Here is an 11837-nt window from a genome sequence, read left to right on the forward strand (position 1 = left end):
CACTAATCAGTCATCCCACGAATTTTTACCTAACTTTCAACATATAGTACCTAGATGTCACAACACTTATCATCGACCTACGCCGAATTAGGCACGCGTAGTATTATCATGTAATCATTGTATGATATGCCTATTCTACGATCCTCTTTTGGGACTGAAAGTGCCGATGTTTCGTATATATTTCGATATATCTGATAATATAAAAAACTGTTACTCTTCCTATTTCAGTACTTAAACAGCGTGAATGCCTTCGTCTTCCTCTGTATACCTGAAGTACATTAAACATAAATAAAAAAATTAAGTTTCCTAATTCGTTTTATGCAAAGAATTTGTATTATTTTCTACCAGTTTATTATAAGCGCTAGTATCAAGGAATACATGTACACGATATTAATTTATATCATACGTTACATTGAATTGAAATAATGATTCCAGTATAAAATCTCGCAACAAAACAGAATTGAGAAGAGAGCTGTGAAAGCTTGTGAAATTAAGCCGATAAGTCTCATTTAAAATTCTCATTAAACCAATCTATACCGTAAATTATTGCCATCCCTATTAAAGCCTGATCTACTGTACCAGATTCTGTGACCTATTGCTAGTATCCAACCTGCAGACACGCTAGACTAACCTTAAGAATCGTCAGATTTTACGCTTTCATGATCTTTCACGCCATCATCGTTTCAACCCTGCATTACCGTCCAAATGTTCCCTCGAAATTATTATTATCTCAATCTTTCCACCGACGAATGTTCTCCAGCGATCATTTACGAGTTGGACTGCAACCAAGTGTCGTAAAAACACTCTTCGACAATCAGAACAAAGACGAAACAGTGGAATCTGGTAGCAGAACGGTCTTCGTGATCTCTTTTCTAGTGTACCGTTGCGATCATCCTGTGAAACATCGACGACCGATGCCAAGGAGAGGACTATAAAGTCTCTCGTAATATCGATGGACCGGTTTTCACCGATGGTTTCTAGAAACAACGCGCAAGGCTGCGGGATTTTAACGACGAGCAAAAAGTGACCCGCGTGAAATTAACCTGACGTTTCCTACAGAACTGGATCGTTTCTTCTGTTTACTCTTTTTCTTTCTTTCTCCTAGCGCAATTTGTTCCACGAAGCTTTTCCCATTACATGCTAACGAAATCAATTTATTAGTTTTGTTATTATCGCGTACTTTAAATTTTTCAAATGCTTTTCTAATCAAAAATATTTTGTACACCGTAGTCGATATACAATGGCTACAAAAAGTATTGGCACGTCATTGTATTTATTGTAGCATTTGCTTACTAATTAATTGAAAGTAAGTATTTTAAATATCGCGCGTGAAAACGAAAATTTGATATTGAAATGAAAATGAAATGTAAATCTGATAAAAAAACGTTTCATTGTCGAATAAGGATATGTGCCAATACATCTTGTAATCAATATAAGTCATTTGTTAACATAAGGATTTCAAGAAGAAGTTTATCGATACCTTAATTATCGCTGTTATTGAATCGATAAAAAACTATTTTATACATTTACGTCAAATTGTAGCATCAAATATCATATGTCGTTAATTTTTCCACAACTTTTATTAAATCTGTAATTCAGATTAACTTATAAACGTTTAGGCATCGATACATCGACTAGCGGAAACAAAAAATGATAATTAATGATAATTAATGAAGGAAAAGCAGTTATAACTAACGAACCAATGAAAATATGAAATTTATATATCGATGCCAAATTGTAGCACCAAATATCGTATGCCGTTAATTTTGCCACATCTTTCATTAAATCTATAATTCAGGTTAACTTATAAACGTTTAAGTACCGATACATCGAGTAACGGAAATAAAAAATTATAATTAACGATGATGAAGGATAAGCAGTTCTAATTAGCGAAGCAATCAAAATATGAAATTTATATATCGATGTATAAGAAAACGGCGCTTAATTATCACGTTGCAGAATTTTACGTGACATTGTTGCAAAACAATAGCCAGAAAAACGGCAGATTGGAGTTCAACGCGATCTTTCAATGTCGATCAGACATTCGTTCTTTCATGTAGGTACATCACCGAATGTCAAACACAGAACCGTAAGGTAGTGACCGGAGTGTAGTGATTTATGCGCATTTTTGCAATCTCTGGAACGCGTGGTATATTTTCATATACATGCGTGAAGCCTGTGATCCGTACAGATGTCGATACAAGACAAGAGCAAATGAAAAATTTTTCATATTAAGGTAATGACTATTTTATTTGAAATCTGATTTTGACGAATCAGAATTTTATGGAAATTCTGTATGAAAATTCTGTATGGTAAAATATTGAACATATTTGATCCGTAACAGTAGCGAATGGTCTTCCTCTTCTCAGATGAAGCTGATAATTATTATTTACTCTCTATTATAGGAATATTAAGAAAAAGAAAGCGAAGAAAAATACGCTGAATATCCCAAGGCGATGCTATCGCTAATTACATGCGAATCTGATAAAAAGATGAACCTGTTAGGTCAAGTTGATAGAGAATAACTTGCCATCGACAAATAAATATGACGAAGCTTGGAGGATCTGTTATGAAGATTTTGAATCGCTAGCATTTAGAAACATTAGTGTTTTTTAGAACCTTTAACATAGTTTGATTATAATATAAATTACGCGATATTTTATCAGTGATAAATTAAAGGTCGTTTCAGTCACACCTACTTTCTCAGATTCAATTATTAATGATACGTGACAAACAGAACAAATGGCAAAATTAAACTTACCATATGATATTTAATTACCTTAACTTTAATTACTTTAAGATACCATACAAAATGAATTACAATTTACTAACTCGCCATTAACATGAATGATATACAGCTTATCTTTGTCACAGCTTATCTTACTGCTTCCTACTGAAACATACCTGCCGAATCTGGACCTTTTATCGGTACCATAAGTCCGTATAAATGATGTCAGCTATGCAACAAATTATAGCAACGTCCATATAACGCGAAGCAATATATAAATTTAAAAAAAAAGACAGCAGATGATTTCGACCCGCAAGAGACACCTCAGACAAAAAGGATAAAGAGAATATATCTTTGTAATCCAAGTATTAATCACAAGCATTGTAATAATCGTAATTAATAATAATTTAATATAATCCAGTGGGTAGAACATCAATTTCACGTGCACCAATCGTCTGGTCGGCTAAGATCGTTCCCTTTGACCATGACCTTCGGTCACTATAACCTTTGAACAAAGGCCACGGGCCGTGACACGCGTGGAAAACGCGTCATCCTCTATTAAACGGGTTTTATGTTTACCCCCCGTCGAAGAACTTTTTCTCTTTGTACAAAGAGTCTGCCTGCAGTTCAATTTTTCGAACTGCGCCCTCTGTGGCATTTCAATCGACGATCTGAGACGTGCGGGTCACTCGCAGGGATGCGTTCTATTCTTCTCGCTGGAGGAGTCTTGTTTGCACTGCGGCTTACATACGCGAGACAAAATTGCGTAAGGAATTGCGCAAAGGGATATTGCACTGAGATATTGAGTTCAAGTTGTATGTACATACTTGTATCTGTAGAGGAACATTGGCTTACTATGTTATTTATGCATTATTTTGTTTAGATGATAGGATTTATTAGTTATTGTAATTGCTATATTCGATTGTTTATAATCATTTCTAGATATTATTTATTCATTATATAGGCACATTTCTCTTAGATCGATAGATCGATGTTAAGTATTCTACGATTTCTATAAATATGATTACATTATAAGAGTACAGAAATATTTTTCTTTTGTTACTGTTACATCACTAAATATGTATCTTTCAACGTAATCTAATAGCATACTTGGCTATTATATACTAAGTACAATTTACGTGTTTATCAAATTAATCATTTCACATGTAACAAACTATTCATATACAAGTTTCTTTTATCTAGTATAAATATGAAGATGATACATTTTATTATCAAAATTAACGGTACAATTTCACATTGAAAAACATAAATAAATTACTATGTACCAAACATAAATTCGATTATCTCAATTAACAGGGCGAATAATATAATGCCGTACATAGAAACGTTATGTACTGTGTCATATTAATGCTGCAAATTCCGCTCTAAATAACATCGAGTACCAGCGTAAAATCTGATTTGCAAGGCTCATCAAAATTTTGCCGCGTGCTCGAGATTCGCGATATTAACCAAGGCATAGGCGATCAAAACGTAGCAACATTGTCTATACAGGCATTACGAAACGCGACACGCGCATTTTTATTCATAATCACTACCGTCTCGCACGTCTCCGCCGAACATACTTAAAGGAGTTATCGCAAGCATCAAATGTACGCCAGTTTTTGCCACCAACCGGACATTGGTGGTCACTCGTTAACACAGCAGGGTGTATCAGCAGTTGGTATCAATTTTCGCCAAGTTCCAGGACCCCGTTGTTCCAGCCGTTTCGCGATTTAATTAACCGGGACAGGCTCGCGCGCTCTATATCGTTTGTCGTCACTTCCCCATGGCCGGTAACCTTCGTTTGCTCTTTTTTAACCGCGGCATATCGTCTTTTAAACTGCTCGTTATCCAATTATCTTGGACCTTTGAACGTGCTTCTGCATGCTCCACTAATTAAACTTTGCACCGGAGTGCCGCGTATTGCAGCCGCGGACGAATTAAAAAACCATTCGAATGTTTCAAGGTGTCGCTTTTAACGTTCGAATCATGCTGCTGTTCATCTTTGTTGCGTCTTAATTCGACCAGATCACTTTGAGAAAAAGACGAGGCTCGTCGGATTATTGACGCGGTAAATGAACCGCGGAGAAGGATTGATGGATTTGTTTTATGAATATTGAAATATTTCTAGCTTTCATTTCGTGTTTAATGTTTGAAGGATTTAGTTTTTCAAGCTTGGGTAATTTATATGACGAAAATGGATAATTTCATAGTATCAAATTTTTGCAGTCGTAAGAAAGTGCTATTAAATGACACGAAAAATATGTTTGTTCGTATTTAAATGCTATGGTAAATTCAATAGTGCAGAAATACTTTCTGTAGTCACTGTATAATATTACACGTCTTATTATTTCGCATTTTCTCATTGCAAAAATTTAACTTTATTTAGAAACAATCTGAAAATAGAAGAACCAACACAACTAACACTGCAAACTACTACATGTATATTCAAAATTTTATCAGGAAATTATTCTAAACGATTTAAATCACTTCGACTGAAATTACAAAAAGTATAACGAAGCCCTCTAAATAAATCCTTACAAAGTTTCCTACTAACCGATATATAATACAGAAACCATATAATTTATTACAAAACATTAAAAATATCACTGCCAAAATATTATGCAATACCCCCAAGCAAGATATTAATCACAATCCCTAACAAGATGACCACATCATCTCGCGGTATAAATTCGCCTCGTAAAAAATATAACAAAGAATCTTATCCCGTAATCGAAATTCTGATCTCATTTTTCCTCCATCTTCCTTCAGTAATCAGCGACGGGTCATTTATAGAAATCAGAGCATCGAGACCAGCCACTTCGTAATTATCAAAAGCGCCGTGTGGATTATTAATCAGGCGTTCATGCCGAATACTTTTCAAAGAAGCGTGGCCGATTAATTACGTTAATCGGTCGTTAATCTCCGAAATTCTTGTTACTACTATCGGCCGAAAGGCGCCCTTTACAGCCGCTAATTACGCTTGCGTGACGAAGCTTGATACTCTCGCGCGATTCTTGCCACGTGCACACATATATTCCTCGCGGAGGCCCGCACGTTGCCTCGGCTGACCTCCCCAGATGCTATCCAACTTGTCTTGAATTCCTTCGACTTTTCTCTCTGGCCGCGATACAGTAATACGAGCTTTTAATTGTTCTTATTTAGCTCCGGGACACCGCGTGTGTTGCGTCAGGAATTCGAATGGACGCCACAGCGGTAATGTCCTGACGGAATTTTCAGTTTTTCGACTCGGACGAACACAGGATACTGACGAGCTGGGAATTTTTTAAATAACGGAGAAACACACTGACGCTGAAAAGTAGACATTTTGAACAATACGCTGGTTTCCAATTGGAGTAGATTTGAATGGAAGCTTGATAGTTGGAAGATGGATGTAGAAAAGTTTGATTCATTAAGTTTCGGTAGAAGAAAAAGAAGTCGTTCGAAAAACTGATCTTAGTTTTAAGAAATTTCTACGATAGAAAGAAATTAAGTACTCTACATAGAAACTATAGAAAGCGTTGCAGATATCAAAAAATAGCCAAAGAAACGGTGCATATAGTATAGAATAAAATACTAATTCACTAAACATTATAATACTACGATGTATATTTTACTTTTGGTATTTCGTATATTTTTGCGTATCATATACATTTTTATACCTTTAAGTTGCTCATAAATGTACAGATATTCGCAGTGTAGTAATACGTAAGCAGAGCGTAATACACGTACATTGTGAAACATTTTACATACTACTAAAAGGGTTAAAGAAACATTACAATGAAAGATAATTACGTGCGGATACTCGTTACGGGTATCTCTATTGTACATGTACTATGATGAGAAACTCGTGTAATTATTAGAATGATTAGTACCTACCTAAGTCACTAGTTGCTTAATTATAAGCGGTTATGATTAATTAATGTACAAGATAAGTTCTATAAACACACAATTAGAATATACGCGTAAGAATCAGTTTAACGTTTTGTTATTTCGGTCGAGTACAAGTAACGAGATGTTTATGACTAAATATTGAAGTGCGAGAATAATAGCTGTAGTAGTTAGGTATTGTGCAAGCACAGCATGCTATTTGTTCATTACAGGAGCGTAATAAATGCACACGAGATCCTACTATTTATATATCTAAATTATCATCAAGCGTGTCTGTGGAAAAGCTTTGCGAGACACTGAAGAATGGTATTGTACTAAAATTTACATATAAAACGTTTATATAAATAGATGTACTATGTCATGCTATAGAAATATACGATACTTATATAGAACGTGTGTAGGATTTACTTTACAAGTTCAAAGGAAGCATTATTAGGTTAACGTGAAGATTTCCAGTTTCTCCGAAGAATAGGACGTTACGATGCGTTACAATGGTCGGTGAATTTAATGCAATGATTTATATTCTTCCAATACGTGCAGAGAAAGTGAGTGCAATGTACAAAATTTGCGAACTGGCGTTTCAAGGAATGCGTGAAAAGAATATCGATTACTCGTATTTTATTCGTCGCAACGAGCGGACAATAAGTTTGTACTTAACGTCAAGAGTCACCGAAATTTAAGGGAATGCATTGTTACACAGAATTATGCAATTTGATACTATAAAAATTGTTATTCTATTTATCGTTGCAACTAAACATGTATCGTTACAACATTTTTATAACTTTAACGATATCGTTTGTCATAATATTAAAATATTGGGAGACATTAAAAATATGGAAAATATTGAAATTTTGCCTTCACGTAATTATACCTCTGTTGTTTTACGAGAATTCGTCAATTTATAATCCACATTTAACAGGCTTATATCTTTGGATCTAATAAGCGGTTCTCATATTCAATTATATCACGTTAGAATCCTACTTTTACTCATAAAAGTACTTGTACGTGGAACATATTTTCATCGTTCTGCTCTAAACATTCCAATTCCTTCAAATTTTATAATATTATGGAATCTAGATGGAAGGAGAAGTAACAATGGAGAAATTTTAAGCAAATCGTTTGAATTTCTCTTATTCAACGTGCCGTTGAGAAGTAAAATTCCATCATGTGAATGGACTGGCAAAGAATAACCAATGAAATGTTGACTTAACGCAACGTTGGTGCTTAATGGATTAAACGACACGGCTAATCGCGAATGGAACCTTTCCACCGATTTTTGACATGACAGGATCTAAAACGTTTCAACTAGCTGTGCTTGCAAGTTCCATTGCACAAGATAAATCATCGAAGCGTAATCTTCCGAAGGAACCATGGCAGCTTAACATTCCACCAGCTTGCATAACGAGAGTAGCGTTCACCGGTGACGACGTGTGTGCATTTGCACGTGAACCTCGGTCGAGCATGCACAATCGTCCATTCGCCGTGTATCCTGCGTGAAGTATAGCAATCACCGGCGAGATAACGCCTGTATCCTTGACTCTAGTCGTACACCTACCGATGCGTGTGTCATGCTGTGTGTGAATGCCACTAGATTCGCTTGCACGCATCGAGATAGAATAGTTTTGTTACAGCCGTAATAGAATAACGCTCTCTAACGATTAACGCGTTGACTGTCACGGTGATTATCGATGACCCACGTGACTAGATTTTTTAGGATAATTTTTAAAAGTAGGATGAGTTTCATCGGCTAGATAAAAATTCATGACTTGGATAATATTGTCAAAAGAAAAATGAAATATTATGCGATACGATGTTTTGCAAAAGTTAAATGTTATGGCATAGTATGTTCCAATCGATCGCAACAGCAAGGGCAAGATAAATAAAATTCGCGTGGCAATCAATGTCTTAACGAAGTTGTCATCTTAAGAAAAGTTGTAAGAGTGCGTTGAACGTTATTAAATATGATGGGGCAACGTTGATGAAATCAAGCGGAGAAATGTCACGGTTTGCGTGCGAGGAAGAGGTGTTCTTGGCAGCGCGACTGTCCACGCTCGAGGCGCGTGAAGGTTAATGTTAACGGGTTCGTGATAATGACTTTTTGAGTGATCGCCGAGTGGTCGGGTTGGATACCTTGCTTCGATCGGTAGTGCCGCCGGATGTGGTTAAGTGTGTCGTCGTGGGGTAGGTTGTGATCCGCATGTCAGAAAATTTTTAAGGAATCGGTAATTCAGGGAGTTGGCGAAAGAGTGGTGCAAGTATCTTTTTTATATATGTGATATAGTGGGAAATATATAAATAGAAATGTACTCATATGGAATTCGATTTATTTTAGTTCTTCGTTGCTTGAAATAAAAATTTGCATGTCGTTTTATACATATTTATAGTGCTTCAAAATACTAGAAATTAGAATATGGAGAAACAAATAGAAATAAATTTTTTCATAATACAATTATATAGTTGAATTTGTAAGTTCTACGAAGAATTTGGATATTTTGAAAATTAATTGTTTGGATAATTACGATAACTTTCGCTGATACTTTTCGCGTATAAATGTTCGATCACTATTTAAACGAAAGATCGTACAGGGCAGCGAGATGATTTATGATTGCAGAATTTAACAATAGGCGTTACTGTCTTGGTGAAAGTCTATTGTAATAGGGATGATCGCAAATACCTGAATTAACGATTTCAGCCGGTGTAATTTGCACATCATTAACACGGTATTGCTAAAAAATGCTCATCCGTTAACAATATATAATCATCGTACTATAAACTTTAATTAAATAGTTGCAAAATATAATATTTTAAGACAAATGACTAACTTAATATTACAGAATATTATTATATAGAACCTTATAGTATCTACAGTTACTTTCGAAAGATCTACTCAACTTTGAAATTAAGTAAAACATTGTTAAACATGCTATAGGAACATTGATGAAATCACCGGACAAAATGTCACGGTTTGTATATAAAGGGTGTTGTTTCAGAAAGTGTATGACGGATCGCGTTGAGGACGTAACAAAGGTTGATGTTGGCGAATTCATGACATTTACGCCTGTGATGTAATTTGGAGTTATTTAAAGTAAATGTAATTTATGAAACAGACAACTATTCTTAGGCACATTGTCGTTGAGATTTTTCATTTTATAAATTACATAAGTTATATTATAGTATATATACCGAGAATATAAAATCCGACGATGCATAAGTGTTTCGTAAGTTTTGAAAATCTTGAAATGAGATTACGCATTCTTAAAACATCAGGAAGTTATAAATATTAATGTTATATCTGATGTTCGTAAATGCATCTCGATTATAAAAACTGGTATTAAATATCATTCTTTTAAATGCATCTGATTTCAATTAATATCCATTTTCATAAATATGCACGAGCTTTTTTTATTTAATAATTAATTAATAATTAAATAATATTAATAAGAAATTGAGCAACCAACATTGAAGATTATTCTCTCTCTATTTAATTTAGTGTATTCTGAGTAAATGGCAATAACGAATAAATAAATATATTTACTGAATAATAAAATATATACAACATATATTTCTATTTTCTCGTTATTCACTGCAGAATATTTTATTCGTTTAATATACAACTAATACTACTAAAACCGCTACGGGTCAACGATCTCTGGTTAAAAGCTTATAGGAGGAGATAGTACACGAAATTGTGTGCGTCTAAGGTATACGTACGATCAAGTTTAAATTCCACCGAGTTCACCGTGAATGTTACTCTTACCAAACATAGCGTTTAGGTACAGTACAATGCATCTCGAAAGTACCTCAACCGTACCGGCGATACTCATATTTACACCAAGTGACCACACGAACGAGCTAAGCCGCTCGTAAAAATAATTCACGTTCGAACTTCGTCTTTCGAGCACGTAAACAAAAGCATCGCGAACTCGAGTGATTTAAAGCCGATAACTCGCCTCTTAAATTTAACATTCCGAACATGAACGAACTTCTCGACGACGAGTACAACACATTACGTATTTCCACGAGCGATGTGACGTTCGTTTCGCCATAAACAATGAAAAAGCCAGGCTTCAGGAATACGAGTATACCTATTCTGCCGTACAGGACTTCGCGTAAAAAGTGAAAGTGCCGCTTTCCGGTGGCCATATTATCAAATCTATTAGAAACGGCTATCCAAATGAAACACATGCACGTGTTCACGATAATTTAAAGAATGCTACTCACCAGCAGGAAAAGTACCGTGCTCGTGGCAGTCGCTTCGAACGATATTCCGCACGCCATTTCTCGCGATCGAACCATCAGACTCCTCCTCTACCAGACCATCCTGAGACTTGTTAGCGAAGCATGCGGCCCTTGGCTTTGTCGAGCTTCTCTTTGATTAACCTCGAATCACTTTTCCACCACAAAAACCACCACGATGTTCGAACCGGCAATCTCCTCTCCCTTTCTTTATCTCTTTCTCCCTCAAGTCGGCACGTTCGAAACGTAAGGATCAACGATCGCGGATGATCGAAGCGCAATTTCAAGCTTTCAACGAGCGGCTCGTGATCTTTAGAAATCCCAGTCGATCATGGGGCACGATTTCAAGCAGATGGTGTGCTCCGACACGGATCGATCGAAACGGAACGCGATCGATCACTGTTTCTCTCTTGCCTGTTTCTTTCGCTAATCCGTGTATCCGACTCACGTTCTACAAATCGACCGTGGACAACGAGCAGTTCACGTATCAACGACGTTCGTTTGATCCTGATCTCCAAGTTGTACCGTGTTTCGATTGACCGTGGTCAATCTTCACCGATGAAACGACGCGATTCGCAACGAGGACTAGTCGACGCGGCCGTGAAAGCCCAGTCGTTTCGGTGATGATCCCGCAAGCTTGTCTCGTGCTCGTTAAAAGGTGACGATTGCACGGTCCTAACCGTAGCACAGGGCTCGGGCAACTGACAGCGGGTCAGAGCCGCGGCACACGGCGCCACGCCGCTCTCACAGCTGATCCGAGAGAACCGATCGCCTCTACTCGCCTCTCTACCCTCTCTCTAACACGCGATTCTCAACCTCCGCCACCGTGTGCTCCCTACGATTTACCTCGACTAACCGGAACGTCATGAGAGCTTGACGAATCGCGCGCCCCCCCTCTAGCGCCCCTATTGATACGTGTCATTGTTGAATCGAACGGACAGGGATCTTTCCTGGATATTGGAACCGAGATATCGGACAATAT

The 11837-nt window shown here is 36.6% G+C and overlaps 1 protein-coding gene across 1 annotated transcript in view; it reads right to left on the reverse strand.

Moving 5' to 3' along the window:
* LOC122566549 (uncharacterized serine-rich protein C215.13-like) overlaps positions 1–11571 on the reverse strand; it is a 70742-nt gene extending 59171 nt beyond the window's left edge. The window contains exon 1 of the mRNA XM_043723969.1: positions 10841–11571. Coding sequence (XP_043579904.1) covers positions 10841–10915 — 75 coding nt within the window. The 5' untranslated portion in view covers positions 10916–11571. The remainder of the gene's footprint in view (positions 1–10840) is intronic.
* Positions 11572–11837: the final 266 nt, after the last annotated feature.

Source organism: Bombus pyrosoma, linkage group LG4 (assembly GCF_014825855.1).
Source record: "Bombus pyrosoma isolate SC7728 linkage group LG4, ASM1482585v1, whole genome shotgun sequence".
NCBI classification, from domain to species: domain Eukaryota; kingdom Metazoa; phylum Arthropoda; class Insecta; order Hymenoptera; family Apidae; genus Bombus; species Bombus pyrosoma.